At 37.5% G+C, this 18,082-nt stretch overlaps 1 protein-coding gene across 7 annotated transcripts in view; it reads left to right on the forward strand.

Moving 5' to 3' along the window:
• Positions 1-18,082, forward strand: part of ARMC8 (armadillo repeat containing 8) — a 112,099-nt gene that overhangs the window by 78,365 nt on the left and 15,652 nt on the right. For 6 of the 7 annotated variants that reach the window (XM_023187841.1, XM_023187848.2, XM_023187842.2 and 3 more), the window contains 4 exons: positions 2,663-2,749; positions 5,539-5,631; positions 8,457-8,606; positions 9,953-10,048. In XM_023187841.1, coding sequence (XP_023043609.1) covers positions 2,663-2,749; positions 5,539-5,631; positions 8,457-8,606; positions 9,953-10,048 — 426 coding nt within the window. Of the gene's footprint in view, positions 1-2,662; positions 2,750-5,538; positions 5,632-8,456; positions 8,607-9,952; positions 10,049-16,945; positions 17,763-18,082 lie in introns of those variants that run through there. The other variant, XM_023187847.2, reaches the window with a different exon arrangement.

Raw genomic sequence — 18,082 nt, forward strand, 5'->3', positions numbered from 1 at the left:
AGCTACAATATCAGTGCCTTTCTGTGCTTGGGACACACTTGCTTATGGAGTGTGTCAGCTCCTACCAGCAACAGTTTATTTCAGGTCCACCATCCCTTATCCAAAACCGTTGGGGCCAGATTTGACATTTCTGGATTTTGTAAGGCTGTACTCAGTTAAGTGGTATTTTCTTTTACTATTCCTACTCTTTATTATTCTTAGATTGCACCTTTTTCAAAGCAGCTTGATCTTGATTTATTGATTATCCATTCAGGAATTTTTAAGTGCTCTTCTGCTTCCCCAAATAACTACCTTTTCATCCAGAGCCATTTTCCCTGCTCGCTCAGCTCAGTAGCCCTTTGTCATACAAATCAGAAATGGAGTAACATGGTTTCTCTTTAGTTCGTTCTGTGAAAAGGTCTGATGAGCATTCTAGAAGGGTTTATATACTTGGTACATGTGGATATAATTACTCTCAAATTACAATATTGCTGTATGTTTAAATTATAATATTAAAAGCTTGGAGGTAAACAAATGATTTACTTCAGATACTTTTTGGTCTCTAGTCCAGAGGCTGTTTGCATAGTTGTTGATTTTTCCCATTTGCTTTTCCATGTTTTTAACAGTTGGTTAACAAACTGCAAGAAGGTAGACATTTGGTTTTAATTTAAAAAATTATTTGTGACTATGTTTTGTTCCTATTTTGGTGAAATTGTTTTGTCAGTGTTAGATGTCAACTTCTGAATTTCACAGGTCATACCTTACACTGCACCAGGTAAGTGGTTTTTAAGTTTATAGGATCTCTTCTGCTTTAGTTTATCATTAGATGTTATCTAATTTGAATGTTATCTAATAAAACTTGATAAAAACAACTTTCTATAAACAGTAACATTTAAAAAATGAATTATATCAACCAAAGGAACTTTTTAAAGACTTGATAGGCATTGACTTATTTCACCAGTGTTTCTAAGTAGTATAGTTTTGGAAAATGATTATTTCTCTCAATCTAAAAACAATTATCGAGCACCCATTTTGTGCAGTGCCACTGGGTTGCTACGGGCCAGTGTAAATTAGACCATAGATACATAGATTATTTCTTCAGGAAGCTTAACTCTATTATAAGAAGGGGAGATTGGCATAACTGCACAAATAATTTGAATAGGTTGATGGTCATGAGGATCCTAAGGGAGGTCACAAACCATGGCAGTGGGACCCCAGAGGAGGATAGAATGACTTCTGATTGAAAGGACTGGGATGACTTTAAAGCTTGGGTAGGGGTGTACCTGAGAGATATGGGAAGGGCAAGGCAAGAAAAGGGTGAAGGGGGCCTTAAGGAAGTTGTGACAGACACAGAGCTCAGCATGCATAGTATATGAGATTTGATTTGATCTTTATCAATGAACAGTCCATAGGAGAGTTAAAACACAGTATCTTAGGAGAGCTGCTTCTACTTTATAATTCACGCTTTTTCTTAACTTGAGAATTTCAGACTTGGTTTAGCCATGGAAAGCAGATAATATATTTAACTGTTTGAAATTTTTTGTGATTACCCATTTCTGGTTTGTGTAACTAGAGCCCCTAATACTCCTTTTGAGATCCTAAGCCTGAGCCTGATGTGATCCCAGATGAAGAGGATTTAGTTGAAGTGATTATTGCATATAAATGGTGGTATTTATGAAGCCTTGTCTCTTAGAATCTAGAAAGAACAGGTTCTAGAAATAGCTAATAGCAACAAACATTTATCATCATGCTGTGTTGCCTTCTAGTTCAGTGAAAGTTCATGGAAGTTAGTTTACTGTATACCTATTATGTGCCTGATAGCATCAGCAATTATGGTACTAAATTACCATTTTCAAAGCCTTACTTATATAGCCATTATTATGTGCCAGTTACTATTCTAAAACCTTTTTATATATTTATTCTCATAACAATCCTGTGAAGCAGATACCATTTTATAGTTGAGGAATTCATGTACCTATTTAGTTGTTGAGCCCAAATTTGTATCCAAACAGTCTGTTTTTCATTTCCCTGCTACAGTACTTCCCTTATTATTCACTATATCACATTTAATCCTAAATAGTTCTATCAAGGAGGTCTTATTGTCCTCAGTTTATAGATGAAGAAATACAGACTCAGGCTAGTTAGTGGAGGTGTCCAATTGGAACTAGGTCTGTGTGATTCCTTTTATGTAAACCAGTCTTCCACACTATCCTACCTGTGCAGTAGTAGCTTGCTTGATCCGTCAGTGCTTCTGGTCAAACAAGCCCTTCTAAGGACGAATCAGAAAGTCAGGCTGTAGGGCCATTCTGTGGACTCATAAGGGGCTTGACTGATGGAGTAGAGTGAGCTAACTTACTCCAGAACAGTCCCTTGGCCTTCAAGCATTTCACAGAGAGTACCTTTCCCTGATATGTCTATCTCCTCCTTGCAAGAGCCCCCAGTGAGGCTGTAGCTTCTCCAAGCAAAACAGATTTGAGGGCCTTAGTCAGTCATAATTTTAGCACTAGGAAAAGTTTGACACAGTATCAAGTGGATTCTTCCTGTCTCTCCAGTATGAAGAATCAAGCTGAAAGATAATTGTTCTTGTTTTTATTTATATTTTATATCTCATATTTTATATGTCATTTTATATCTCATCTTCATCATTCCAAATCATTAATAGTATCTTTTTTTAATTCCATAGGTTTTACAAAATGCACCAGATGAAATTCTAGTGGTAGCATCTTCCATGCTATGTAATCTTCTTCTTGAATTTTCTCCAAGCAAAGAGGTTAGTATTGATTTTCTTTTCCTAGACTTTGCCCAGTCCAGCTACAGCTTACTCAGATACTTTTTATAGTAGTTGACACTGAAATTTGTGGGTTGGGTTTAAAAAGTATTTCTGAATTGTTTGATTGCATAGGGGCGGGGGTGTGCAAATAAATCATTCATTTTAAAATATGATTATCATTTCCCATTATTCTTTTTATTCTGTCTAGCATATTCAGCTTATTTAAAAGATATTACAGCTTAAAGTCAATCTAAACTGCCTGAATGTAAGAAATAATTTTTCTCACAAATAGTAAACTATTCTCAGGCTCTCTTTACTAAAGAATAAATTAAGACTAAATTTTGTAAACCAGGATTATAAGTCATTTCAAGGAGATAACTGCTGTCATTGGAAAATCATCTTTTGATGTTTAATGTTAATGGTAGTTATTTGGGGAGGGGTTGGATGGGGGATCCCTTCTGCATTTTATAAAATACTTGAGCATGTATTCTTTTTTTAATAGGAAAAACTAAAATACACTTTAATGAAGAAGGGGAAAACCTTATAAAATTAGTTTTATTATGTCATAATACCCCTGATCTGCCCAATCATGAACTCAGGTTTATTGTGCATTTAGTAGTCCCATTTGTGTTGAATTTATTTTCTGCATTATAACACTTGTAGGCGTTGACTATAATTAAGAAAGGTAATATTAACAAGATGGAGGTTCTGGCCAGGCATGGTGGGTCATGCCTGTAATCCCAGCACTTTGAGAGGCCAAGGAGGGCAGAACACTTGAGGTCAGGAGTTTGAGACCAGCCTGGCCAACATGGTGAAATCCCGTCTCTGCTAAAAGTACAAAAATTAGCTGGGGGTGGTGGCACATGCTTGTAATCCCAGCTACTCCGGACCTGAGGCAGGAGAATCGCTTGAACCCGGGAGGCAGAGGTTGCAGTGAGCTGAGATCATGCCACTGCACTGCAGCCTGGGCAAAAGAGGGAGACTCCATCTAAAAAACAAAACAGAAAAACAAGATGGAGGTTCAGAAATAGTTATTCAACAAGCAGGAATCTTGGAACAAACAGGGCAAGACTGGTAGTTACTCTGATGGAAGAGAAAGGCGAAATAGTACGCCAGAGCTTCCATCAGTTCTCTGCCCTGTAGATGGGGTCTTGGCCTGATGATATCCCAGTCACAGCTTGTGTACCACCATTAACCATCCTTAACTGCTCTTATATTGCTCCAGAGCTTCCTTCAGGATATTTGGGGTCTGGTTAGGAAATAGGTAGATGAGCTCAGGCAAAGGATCACTAATATGATTTTTTTATATTGAAAAATTAACTTCCAACCTGGGCAACATAGGAAGACCTTGTCTCTACTAAAAATTAAAAAATCAACCAAGCGTGGCACACACACCTGAAGTTCTAGCTACTCGAGAGGCCGAGGCAGGAGAATTGTTTGAGCCTGGGAATTTGAGGTTGCAGTGAGCTATGATCATGCCACTGCACTCCAGGCTGGGCTTCAGAGTGAGACTGTCTCAAAGAATTAAAATTAAAAAAAAAAAACAAAACTAGATTCTGAACCAAAGTGGGGCAGGAAAATGCTATAAGAGCATTTTTTTGTGCCAATTGACAAAATTAGAGTATGGGCTATAGATTTGATTAAAGTATTATTTTAATTTAATATTACCTTTCCTAAATTTGGTAACTGTACTGTGGTTATCTAAGATAATATCCTTGTTTTTAGGAAATATACACTGAAATATTAAGCATAAAAGGGGCACGATGTATGCATCCTACTTTCACATGGTTCAGAAAAGATAGATAATGTGGATTAGGTACATAGTAAGAGAGAGATGATAAATTAACGATGGCAAATGTTAAAAACTGGCAGATCTGGGAAAATAATATCTGAGAGTTCCTTGTATTTTTGCTACTTTATAAGTTTGAATTTATTTCAAAATAAGTTTTTAAAATATCATAATTTGTACAGTTGAGAAATGTATACCCCTTTTTCTGGGTATATAGATCTGAATTGCTTCTGACGTTTCTATAATCCTCTTGACAAGTGGCCTTTAAGCATTCAATGGTGATGGTAAATCTTAATCCTCTGAGGTTTGAATATTTTTTAGAAATTACCAGAAATTCATGTCCGGTCAAGTATCATAAATAAAGTTAAGTAGTTAGACTAAAGCATGGTATTTTAGGTGTAAAATGTGGCATGACTATAAAAGTACAGGACTGTTTTTTGCTTGTATAATTGATAAGTAGTCCTGAAAATATCCTAAAAGATAAATTCTGCGCATGTTTGGAATAAGACTGACAGCTTGGAAGGATTTGGTTGTCTAAGTTCCTTTATGTTTCTTTCCTTTACCAACCATATTACTTGATGGTTAGAGTTTGTAAGCAGTGCACAAGGTACACACATAAAGCAGAAAGTGACAGAGTCTCAGAGAATGATGAGAGTGGGGAGTTAGGTAATGGTATCATAAGGGTCTGTGTGAAATGTACACATAACTAGGATGTCTCCTGAATCCTCCAGGACTACAAGGATAAAAGGAAATGATAGAATGGTTTGGTTTTGTTTTCTTTCTTTCTTTTTTTTTGGCTATTTGGATTTATAAGAAAATAGTTGTCTTTGCCCTTCTCAAAGTGATTTTTATGGCTACAGCACTCCCTGCTTTGCAAAAGTTGCCTGGAATCGAGTAAGAGTGGGGAAGAAATCATAGACAAAGTGCCAAGGTATATGCATGTTTAGTTTGCAAACCGGACTTTAAAGCTGTGACTTTTTTTTTTCCTGTCCAATGGCAGCCAATTTTGGAATCAGGAGCCGTAGAGCTACTTTGTGGATTAACTCAGAGTGAAAATCCCGCTTTACGAGTGAATGGAATTTGGGCTTTAATGGTACGTTTCACTTTTGTATATATCATAACTTATAAAAGGAATTAGAGCTGTTGTCTAAGTTAGAATATAATGTGTTATTTGAAATGTCTGGAATTTTCTTTTTCAAAAATCTTGCTATTTTGTTCTAGTTTTCTAATGACTAGGACCTAGAAGACTTAGTATTAAACTAACAGATTTAAGTGTAAGCAAGTTATGCCTCAGTTCTCTTATTTATTATTAAGAAAAGTGAACAGATGTTGAAACTTAGCTAATTCTGGGAAAATAAATTTTCCTCATCATGAACATATTGTATTTTTGTGTAGCGCCACCTACTTTACAAAGCACTTTCATATCTCCTTTGCTCTTCAGAACAACTTTATGCTATCAACCAGGGAGTTCTTACCATACTTTATAGATGAAGTAGACTAAGGCACAGAATGATTATTTTATTTTTTATTGGCAAATAAAAATTACATATGTTTATAATGTACAACATGATGTTTTGAAAGATAGATTGTGGGATGGCTAATTTGAGCTAATTAACATATGTATTACCTCACACATTTAACCATTTTTTGCAGAATGATTAACGTGTCCAAGGTAATAAAATTGGTGCATAAGTACTTAATAAAATTTTTTAACAGTTTCTAGTAAATAATTTATATTCTAAAACTTTATGAGATTAGAGAACCATTCCTCCTTAAGATTATTAAAATTTTCTTGAAATTGAAAATAGAGTAATCCTAAATTGATTTTTAAGACATATTTATACTATTTACAATTTAATTGCTCTGTACCAGACACTAAACTGGGCATTTTGTATTTATCTCTAATTCTTATTTTAAGATATATTGGTATATATTCACCTTACAAATGGGAAACTCAGACTTAGGGAAGGTAACTGAATTGTGAAGGTGAAGTCCTCACAGCTAATAATGGAAATGGGTTCAGAACCTTTTCCAAACCTGTATTCTTCTCCCTGTTCCATGCTATATCTGCTGTGTTTTTATACAGACTTCAGGATAGAATTAATTATCTTCTAAGAAAGCAACAAGTCATAGTTTCACAGTTATTTTTCTCCTGAACTTTGCACAGCTTTTAGCACTTCTCTTTCTTGAAACTCCTTCCCAGGACTTACTTTTTTTATACTCCCTTTCTACCTAGCTTCCTTTTCAACCTCTTCACTGGGAACATACCCCCAAGTTTCAGTTTCTGGTTTCCACTTCTTATTACATCAGTTTCAGGGACTTCATCTCATATCATGGTTTCAACTTCCCCTAATAGGTTACTTTGAAATCTACAGATGTAAGTGTTACCTATTTCCCAGATCTATCACTTAAATGGCGTATGGAACTTCATTTGAGAATTCTCTGACATGCACAACTTTAATGTTGGAAACTGAACTTATTCCACCCTCAAATCTGTACAAACTATCTTATTCTCGTCAGTCTCCGTATTACCAGCTTCTGTGTTCTTTATCTGCAAAATATAAAACCTTAGAATCATCTTTGACCTGGGTCTCTTGACACACAGAGAGTATTCTTTTTGCTCTGCCATGCTGCCTGACATTATTATATAACTTGATCGCTGATGTCTTAGCTCTTCAATTAAAATAAGTTCCTGGAGGGCAACAACCACATATTATGTCTCTAGTTTACAAGATTTTTTTTTTTTTTTTTTTGGATATAGAGTCTCGCTCAGTTGCCCAGGCTGGAGTGTAGTGGCATGATCTCAGCTCACTGCAACCTCTGCCTCCTGGGTTCAAGCAATTCTTGTGCCTCAGCCTCCCGAGTAGTTGGGATTACAGGCGTATGCCACCACACCTGGCTATATAAGAGATTTTTGTATCAAAAGTTGATTTGTAAGTTGTTATTTGGAATTTACCACGGTTTTTGTTTTCTTCAGACATGAATAGCTTGGGATTAAGCTGGGCTAACCCATGATACAAATTAGAGAAAAAGGAGCAAAATAGCTACTGGCCACCCGGGATTACTGGTTGCTCAGACACACCTCCTACCCTCTGGAGAGCTTCCTGTGTGATGTAGCCCAGCCATGCCAACACCTACCATAGTATTGTGAACACAATAGATGTTTTCATGCCAGTAAAGTTAAGAAAACCCAGTGCTTATTTTCTTCTGTGAGTACTTTGAAATCATTCTCAAAAGGCATGGCACAGTATAATCATTAATAGTCATTTCATGTACAGTAGGCAACTTGATAACCATAAAGATATTCTCAAAAGTGATAAATGAGTTTTGTATTTATTTGAGAAATTTTAAGACGTTCAAATGCATGTACCTAAAAGTGGTCATATTCCTCATGTAGAAGTGTATCTAAGAGTAACAGTTACCTTTCTCTTGACAGACAGAAATATAGGGAATTAACAAGAATCAGGAAAATAGAGTGACTTATCCTTAAAGATTTTCTGCAGATTCTGTTTGTACTTTGAAAATTATCAGAGTTTGGCCAAGCCTCGTGGCTCACACCTGTAATCTCAGCACTTTGGAAGGCCAAGACAAATGGATCACAAGGTCAGGAGTTCAAGACCAGCCTGGCCAACTTGGTGAAACTGTGTCTCTACTAAAGATTACAAAAATTAGCTGGGCGTGGTGGCTCACGCCTATACTCCCAGCTACTCGGGAGGCTGAGGCAGGAGAATTGCTTGAACCCGGGAAGCAGAGGTTGCAGTGAGCCAATATCATGCCACTGCACTCTAGCCTGGGCAACAGAGCAAGACTCTGTCTCAAAAAAATTTTAAAAAAAGAAAATTATCAGAGTTACTATTAAAATATAATTTAATAAAGTAAATGTAGACATGATTCTTGCAACTTCTTTAATCCTTTCAGAATATGGCATTTCAGGCTGAACAAAAAATAAAAGCAGATATTTTACGAAGCTTGAGTACTGAACAGCTATTCCGGTTATTATCAGATTCAGATTTGAATGTGCTGATGAAGACATTGGGACTTCTTAGAAATCTCCTCTCTACTCGTCCTGTAAGTAAAATCACCCAGGCTTCCAAATTAGCTAGCCCTGCATATGCATTGCAAGACATTGCTCTCTCTCTCTCTGCTCTCATTAACATCTGCCCATGAGTGTGATTCAAACGCTGCCCCCTTCCAAAGAAACAAGGAGTTGATGTCTAGACCTGTCACTTTCATAGGTGTTCTGGGAGCTGCTTCACCATATCACCCCGTGTTCTACACTCCTACACTACTTATTCTGTCTCCCTCTAATCCCTGGAACAGAGGAAGACATGATCAGTGCCTACCTTGATTTGTTACTTTTTTCTTACTTGGTATGCTGTCTGGGATGAATTTTCTCATCTGCCTAAATCACTTATCTCTGGGGCCTCTGCTTCTTTCCAGTTAGAGAATTCTCAGAGCCATTCCATAGACCACCATCTCCCTACCCACATTTACAGGATTGACCTCTGCAGATGCCAGTGTAGAAAGCAGTGGATATGTGTCAGAGTAGGAGAGACTGAGCCTTGCTGGTGGGGTCCCTCTCGATGTTCTCTAATGTTCCCCCAAGAAACAATGCAGGTGGCCTTCAGGTAGATGAGGAAATATGGGTGGTTCCCTTCTCTGTGCCCCACTTGTCTTTTTAAGTTGTCATTATGCGTTTATGCTCCAAGATATTATTAGGAAATCTACACTATATTTTCCATGTCTCTGGCTCCCCCATTACCCAAGTCCATTTTTTATGCTTCCTTTTTTTTTTTTTTTTTTTTTTTTTTGTGTTTGTTCCCCCCCTTTCCCCCAAGCTGGAGTGCAGTGGCACAGTCCTGGCTCATTGCAGCCTCCACCTCCCGGGTTCAAGTGATTCTTCTGCCTCAGTCTCCCAAGTAGCTGGGATTACGGGCGTGTACCACTATGCCCAGCTAATTTTTGTATTTTTAGTAGAGACGGGGTTTTGCCGTGTTGGCCAGCCTGGTCTCAAACTCCTGACCTCAGGTGATCGGCCCACCTCAGCCCCTCAAAGTGCTGGGATTACAGGCGTGAGCCCCCTGCGCCTGGTCTTTGCTTCCTTTTTCTTTAATATATTTGGGTTTGAGGACCCCCAATGATTGTACTTTCATATTCTGTCAGGTCAACTTTATGTATGTATGTATGTGTAATGTGTATATACGTGTGTGTGTGTGTGTGTGTGTATGACATATTTGAAGGCAAACTACAGCTTCAAAATATAATAAACACTGTTCTTTGGCATGTAGTTCTGTATGCTATAGTGTTCTGCATGAAGCAGTTGTGAGTCATATTGGTTTTAACTTTTAGAAGCCTTCTATTCATCCTATGGTCTTTGTTTCTTTGATAATTATGGATTTCCCATTGTTTTACAGCATATAGATAAAATAATGAGTACTCATGGAAAGCAAATTATGCAAGCTGTCACTCTTATTCTAGAAGGGGAACATAACATTGAGGTCAAAGAGCAGGTACGTTGTTCCTTTTTCTTGGGGAATATTTTCTGAATGTGAGCACAAAGGAATTTCTTAGGAGTCTCCTGAAATATTCAAATCTGCAGAAGATACAGTGCTGAGATGGGAGATGCTCTAGAAATAGGAAGAAATATCTTCCACTATCCTTTAAACTCTCTTTAAGACTACTTCTTCCTGAAATAGAGGAAAACATGACCAGCGTCTACAGTTTTGCCCTCTGTGTCAGGCACTGTGCACACTGTCCCTGTTTCTACAGGAGCAGCCACCTTTCATCATCCTGGAATGAATCCTTTTTCCAGGATCACTATTTCTAGCCCTTTCTGCCACCATGCTCTGAACTCAGAATTCCTGCAACTCACTGATAAAATAATTCCTTATCCTGGAGATAGTTTTCATTTCTTTTCTCTTAGGCATCTTATTCCTCATCCCATAACCCTACTTCTGTTAAGTTTCAGGAGGGCAAGTTAAGGGTAGGCATTAAAGTACGAAGCTGTGCATTTATCAAGACAGTTGGGAATTACTTTGCTTTATTTTCTGGGATTTACTATGGGAGTTTTAATGTATATATTTTATTTTGCTCTAAAAACAAAGGTCACCTGCAAACTTAAGATTTTAACACAGGACCAGAGGTACTGGTAATCTTCAGTTTTTTTACATAGGTGTTGGCTACGTGGTTGTGTTGCTTTTCAAAATTCATTAAGCTGTAGACATACATGTATGTCTATCTGAAAGAAACTTGCCCAAGGTCATCAGTAGAGAGTTGGACCCAGAGAGTCTAACTTCAGGGGCTGTGCTTCTCATTTTCTGTATTCTTGAGTTAAAGTAATTCAGCCAGCCTTGGAAGAACAGTCCAGGAAGTAAGAGTTGTAGGTCTTAGGAGCTGCAATTGAATTTGTGAGCAAAAAGATGGTAGATTTGATAAAGTGGTTTTAAGACAGATATTTTACGTGATATCTCTTAAAATTTTTTTTAAAACTGTGTTTTGATGAAAAAAATTAACAGTGAAAGTATAATCTCATAAGCATCACTAAAATTAGCTGAAGTGAAATCCATTACTAAAATATAACAATGAAGAAAATACATCGTTCAAAATAAACCATTGTACTTTGAGAGGATAGAAATGAATTTTGTATATAAAGACAACTTACCTGGATAGAATTTCAGTGACTTGAAAAGCAAAGCAAGACAGAAAGGTGAGGCAAGATTTGAATTAGGGCAAAATGAAAGACCAACAACAATATTGTTTTTGCAGGACACAAAGGAACTCTGTCATACAGATTTTGGAAATGATCTGGAAGTAGGCGAGTATGAAAGGCTAAACAGTCAGCTGACTAGCTGGGAGTTTAATGCTTCTCAGAAGCATCTGATAAATTATTTTTTTGACTGACGTACAATTGACATACAGTAAGCTGCACATATTTAAAGTATGCAGTGTGATCAGTTTTGACATGTGCATCCACCTATGAAACTGTCACCACAGACAAGATAGTAAAACATATGTATCACTGCCCTTAAATTGGAAACAAGACGAGTATGTCCATTTGTACCACTCCTGTTCAACACTGTGCTGGAATTCCTACCAAGCACAAGAAGGCAAGAAAAAGAAATAAAAGGTATACAGATTGGAAAGGACAATATGAATGCCTATATAGAAAATGCCATGGACTCACCAAAAAACCTAGGATTAATAAATGAGTTAAGCAAGGTCACAAGATAGAAAAGTCAGTTGTATTTTTATTTACCAGCAGTGAACAATTGGATATTGGGATATCAAACAGTACCATTTGTAGTAGCTTAGAAAAAAAAATGAAATTCTATGTATAAATCTCACAAGGATCTGTATACTGAAAACTATAAAAACACTGATAATGAAAGAAATTCAAGACCCAAATAAATGGAGAGATATACCATGCTAAAATGTCAGTTCGCCCCAAGTTGATTTATAGATTCAACACAGTCTCAATCACAATCCCAGCATGATTGTTTATAAATATTACTATAGATACAAATATCTAAAATATGTGCCTTTACATACAGATTTTAAAACTTTATGAAAAGGCAAAGGAAATAAAAAGCCCAAACAGTTTGGAAGAAAAAACAGGAACAATTGGAGGATTCACAATACCTTATTTCAAGACTTAACTATAAAAGTACAGTAGTAATGAAGACAGTATGCTCTTAGCAAAAAAAAGATAGCACATGTCGATCAATGGAACAGATTAGAGTGTCCAGAAAGAGACCCACACATATATGGCCGGCAGATTATTGACAAAGGTACAAAGGCAACTTGGTGGAGAAAGAATGGTCTTTTCAAGAAAAGATGCTGTACAAGTGCCAAAAAAAAAAAAATTAACTTTGAACTATACCAGACACTTCAGATAAAAATTTACTGACAGACATAACATAAAAGGTAAAACTATAAAACTTACAGAAAAAAATGCAGGAGAAAATCTTTGAGAGATTAGGCGAAGAGTTCTTAGCTATGAAATTTAAAACATCATCCAGAAAAGAAAAGGTAAATTGTTCTTCATCAAACTGTAAATCTGTGTCGTGAAATGTACTGTTAAGAGACTGAAATGACAAGCCATCCACTGGAAGGAATATCTGTGGATCAGATATCTGACAAATGGCTTGTGTCCAGAATATTTGAAAAATTCTCAAAACAAGAAAACAAACAACCAAATATAAAACTGAGCAAACAATATGAACAGACACTGCACAATAAAATATCACTATGCATCTTTTAGAATAGCTAAAATGTTTTTAAAACTAAGTACAGTTGCTAGCAAGGATACAGATCATCTAGTGGGAATGTAAAATAATACAGTCATTTTGGAAATGGTTTGACAGTTTCTTAAAAAGTTGAACATATACTTACCATATGACCCAGCAATCCCATTCCTAGCCATTTACTCACATAAAATGAAAACCTAAGTTCACACATAAAAAACTGTTTGTAACAATTTATTTGTATCACCAAAAATTAGAAGTTAACATCCCTCAACAAACTATGGTGCATTCACATAGCAGAACATCACAGTCACAATAAAGAGGGACAAACCGTTGCTGTATGTAACAGCATGGATGAATCTCAAATGCATTATGCTATGTGAAAGAGCCCAGATACAATACAAAAGGCAAGGTACTATCTGAACCCATCTATATGACCATCTGTAAAAGAGAAAACAGTAGAGACAGAGAAAAAAATCAAAGGTATTCAAGGCTTAAAGGTTGGCGGCAGTATTTGACTATAAAGGGATAGCATAGGACAATTTAGGGAGGGAGGCGGTGATAGAACTGCTCTGTAAATGCTGATTATACTGGTGGTTTTAAGATTCTATACATTTGGTAGACCGAGTATGGTGGCTCATACCGTAATCCCAGCACTTTGGGAGGCTGAGGTGGGTGGATCACTAGAGGTCAGGAGTTCAGGACCAGCCTAGCAACATGTTGAAGCCCTGTCTTTACTAAAAATACAATAATTAGCCTGGTGTGGTCACGCGCCTATAGTACCAGCTGTTCGGGAGGCTGAGGCAGGAGAATTGCTTGAGCGTAGGAAGCAGAGGTTGCAGTAAGCCGAGATCACATCACTGCACTCCAGCCTGGGTGACACAGCAAGACTCCCATCTCAAAAAAAAAAAAAGATTCTATACATTTGGTAAATAAAATTACTACCAAAAGAGTGAATTTTACTGTACTTCATAATTCTGTTCTCATTTCTGCAAATGAAATGCCACTTGGGATTTTAATCGTGTTGTATTTATAAATCAATTTGGGAAGAAGTGACATCTTAACAATATTGAGTCTTCCAATTCATGAATATGTTATATCTTCCCAATTATTTAGGTCTTCTTTAATTCTTCTTAGCAATGTTTTGTAGTTTTTGATGTATAGGTCTTGCACTCTTGGTAGGATTTATTCCTAAGTATTTCATAGTTTGATGTTTTTGTAAATGTTATTTTTAAAATTTTGATTTCCAGTTGTTCGTTGTTAGTATACACTAATACAGTTTTCGTGTGTCAGTCTTATATCCTGCATTCTTGCCAAAGTCACTTTAAGTTATTTTGTGTGGATTACTTAAAATTTTCAACAAATGATCACATCTGTAAATAAAAATAGCTTTATTTCTTACTTTCCAATATATATGCTATTTTGTTTTCCTTGTTTCATTGTCTAGCTAGAATTTCTCCAGTGTAATGAGATGAAGATGAACATATTTGTTTTGTTCCCGATATTAGAGGAAAGTACTCAGTCTTTCACTATTGAATATGTGAGGTGTAAGTTTTTCATAGATTACCTTTACTAAAGAAAGGAAAAGAAATTCTCTTCTAATTTGTTGAGTTTTTATCATAAATAGATACTGGATTATTTTTACTTTTTTATTTTTAAACCCCAAACATGAGCCATAGATTTTTTTTTTCAATCAATTACTTTTTTTGTATCTGTTGAAATCGTTCTTTTTTTTTTTTTTTTAACTCTGATTTATATGGTAAATTCATTTGATTTGGTTTCAAATGTTAAACTAATATATTTGAGGTAAACCTAATTTAGTCATTATGTATTATCCTTTAGATATATTAAATTCAGTTTACGGAAATTTGGTAAGGAGTGTTTCACATTTCTATTCATGAGGGGTGTTGATGAATAGTTTTTTTATAATGTCTTTTTCTGGTTTTGGTATTGGGATAATGCTGGCCTTGGGGAATGAGGCGGAGGTGTTCCCTCTTCAGTTTTCTGCAATAATTTGTGAAGAATTATTTTTTTCTTCAATTTTGGTGGAATGCTACCAGTTGGAATCTGAATATGATGACCGTTTTGTGGAAAGGTGTTTAACTACAAATTCAAATTTTTTAATAGAAATAGGACTATTCAGGTTATCTGTGTCTTACGTGAGCTTTCAAGGAATTCGCTCATTTCATCTGAGTTTTCAAATTTATTAACATAAAACAGTTCATAATTTCTTATTCCTTTTTAAAGTCTGTAGTATCCTTTGCAATATTCCCTCTCTTGTTCTTTATACTGGTAATTCCTTTTTTTTTTTTTTTTTCCTTGGAGACAGAGTCTCGCTCCCAGGCTAGAGTACAGTGGCGCGATCTCGGCTCACTGCAACCTTTGCCTCCCGGGTTCAAGCGTTTCTCTTGTTTCTGCCTTCCAAATAGCTGGAATTACAGGCACGCGTCACCACGCCCAGCTAATTTTTGTATTTTTAGTAGATACGGGGTTTCACCATGTTGGGCCAGGCTGGGCTCAAACTCCTGACCTCAGGTGATCTGCCCACCTTAGCCTCCCAAAGTGCTGGGATTATGGATGTGAGCCACTGTGCCTGGCTGGTAATTCCTTTTTTCCTGTTCAGTCTGACCAGAGGTTTAGCAGAGAATCAGTTTTTTGTTTCATTGCCAAAGAATCAGTTTTTGGTTTCATTGATTTTCCCACCTATTAATATTATTATTATTTTTTTGAGACAGCGTCTCACTCTCCTGCCCAGGATGGAGTGCAGTGGTGTGATCTCGGCTCACTGCAGCCTCCACCTCCTGGGTTCAGGCTATTCTTGTGCCTCAGTCTCCCGAGTAGCTGGAATTACAGGTATCCACCACCACACCGGGTTATCTTTTTTTTTTTTTTGAGATGGAGTCTCTGTCACCCAGGCTGGAGTGCAATGGCACGATCTCGGCTCACTGCAACCTCCCCCTCCCAGGTTCAAGCAGTTCTCCTGCCCCAGCCTCCTGAGTAGCTGGGATTACAGGTGCCTGCCACCATGCCCGGCTAATTTTTGTATTTTTAGTAGAGATGGGGTTTCACCATGTTGTCCAGATTGGTCTCGAACTCCGAACCTAGTGATCTGCCTGCCTCTGCCTCCCAAAGTGCTGGGCTTACAGGCATGAACCACCACGCCTGGCCAACTTTTTGTGTTTTTAATAGAGATGGGGTTTCACCAGGTTGACCAGGCTGACCTCAAACCCCTGACCTCAAGGGATCCGCCTGCCTTGGCCTCCCAAAGTGCTGGGATTACAGGCATGAGCCACTGCAGCCAGCCTGTTCTCTATTTCAGAGTTTAGCCAACTGTTTCTGTAAGAGGCAAGGTATATATATTGGATTATTTTTACTTTTTTATTTTTAAACCCCAAACATAAGCCATAGATTCTTTTTTTCAATCAATTACTTTTTTTATATCTGTTGAAATAGTTTTTTGTGTTTTTTTTTTTTAACTCTGTTTTATATGATGATTTTTTTTTTTTTTTTTTTTTTTTTTTTTTTTAATTTTTGCAGGCTCTGGTCTCTAGCAACTACTCCTCTATGCTGTTATAGCCTGGAAGCAGCTATAGACAATACATAAGCAAGTAGATACGGCTGTCTTCCAATAAAAATTACCAAAAGAGACAGCAGGTTGGATTTGGCCCAGACTGTAATTTACCAGTCTGTGCTCTATTTCATTGATTTCCAATTGTTCATATTAGTATATACACTAATATGCATACATTAATGGGGTGTGTGTGTGTGTGTGTGTAGCTTTTATCCGTTCCTTAGCTCACATACTCAATTGAGTTGGCCCAATAACTGATTTCTTTTTTTTTTGTCTGATACAGAGTCTCACTCTGCTGCCAGGCTAGAGTGCAGTGACACGATATTGGCTCACTGCAACCTTTGCCTCCTGGGTTCAATAGATTCTCCTGCCTCAGCCTGCCGAGTAGCTGGGACTACAGGCATGCGCCACCACACCCAGCAAATTTTTGTGCTTTTATTAGAGATGGGGTTTCACCATATTGGCCAGGATGGTCTCGATCCCTTGACCTCATGATCCACCAGCTTTGGCCTCCTAAAGTGCTGGGTTATAGGCGTGAGCCATCATGCCTGGCCTAATTGATTTTTTTAAGATTTGATTTCTTGTCTCCATAGGACTATTTACGGAGCAGTTTTGTGAGCTTCAAAACAGAACTGTACCTCACTCTTTCATGCTTTTCAATGAAGCCTGGGAACGCATGGGTGTATTCTAACACTACAAAAAGGGAAGTTACCTGTCCTGCTGACCTGGTCTTATTCTGAGGGATCTTCCCTGAAATTCCCCTTTATATTCTGTTTTAGTGGGTAAGAGGGGATAGCTGTTTTCTAGGTGAGTCTAAAGGTGTTTACCATTTCTCCTCTCCCCATGAATACCTTGGTTATGAAGCCTTATTGAAATTCTTATTCATTGTTAGGATCATTTCCATTATTTCCTCTTAAGCTGCTCTGGACAACTCATAGGAGTGAGTCTTCTTGGTGAGAAATGGTGGGGAGATGGAGAACAAGAGAGTAATAAGCTATGATTCTTCCATGTGCTGCCCCTCTCCTACTTCTCAGCCAGGTTATACCTGTGTTCCCATTGATTGGCCTCATCCTCTGCATTCTGATTTTGTCTTAGTAAAGCCTGGCAGAGGATGGTTGGTGAGGATTGGATCACTACCACTGATGAATATCATTTTGCTGGCTTGCTCTTGGAAGGTGGGGTTGTTGTAAAGCTTGCTAAGGCTTTCTATAATCACTTTAAGGAATTTGAGCAGAACTAGAAGGAGTGTGGTGTTGTGAGTCTGGTGTTGCCACATTTGGATTGCATGTCAAGACAAGTGATGGAGAGGGAGAGAGAAAGAATACTTGTAGGCTGGGCATGGTGGCTTATGCCTGTAATCCCAGCACTTTGGGAGGCCAAGGTGGGCAGATCATCGGGTCAGGAGTTCGAGACCAGTCAGACAAATATGGTGAAACCCCGTCTCTACTAAAAATACAAAAATTAGCTGGGCATGTGGCACAGACCTGTAATCCCAGCTACTTGGGAGACTGAGGCAGGGAGAATTGTTTTAACCCAGGAGGCAGAGGTTACAGTAAGCCAAGATGATCGTGCCACTGCACTCCAGCCTGGGCGACACGGTAAGACTCTGTCTCAAAAAAAAAAAAAAAAAAAGAACACTCATTGTATTTAATTACCTTATCCTGTAGGCTCAGGTGGGGCTAGAATGTGGGGAGAGCAACTATAATTCAGTTGGTTCTGATGTCATCTTG

This window comes from Piliocolobus tephrosceles, chromosome 2, assembly GCF_002776525.5.
Source record: "Piliocolobus tephrosceles isolate RC106 chromosome 2, ASM277652v3, whole genome shotgun sequence".
Taxonomy (NCBI): Eukaryota; Metazoa; Chordata; class Mammalia; order Primates; family Cercopithecidae; genus Piliocolobus; species Piliocolobus tephrosceles.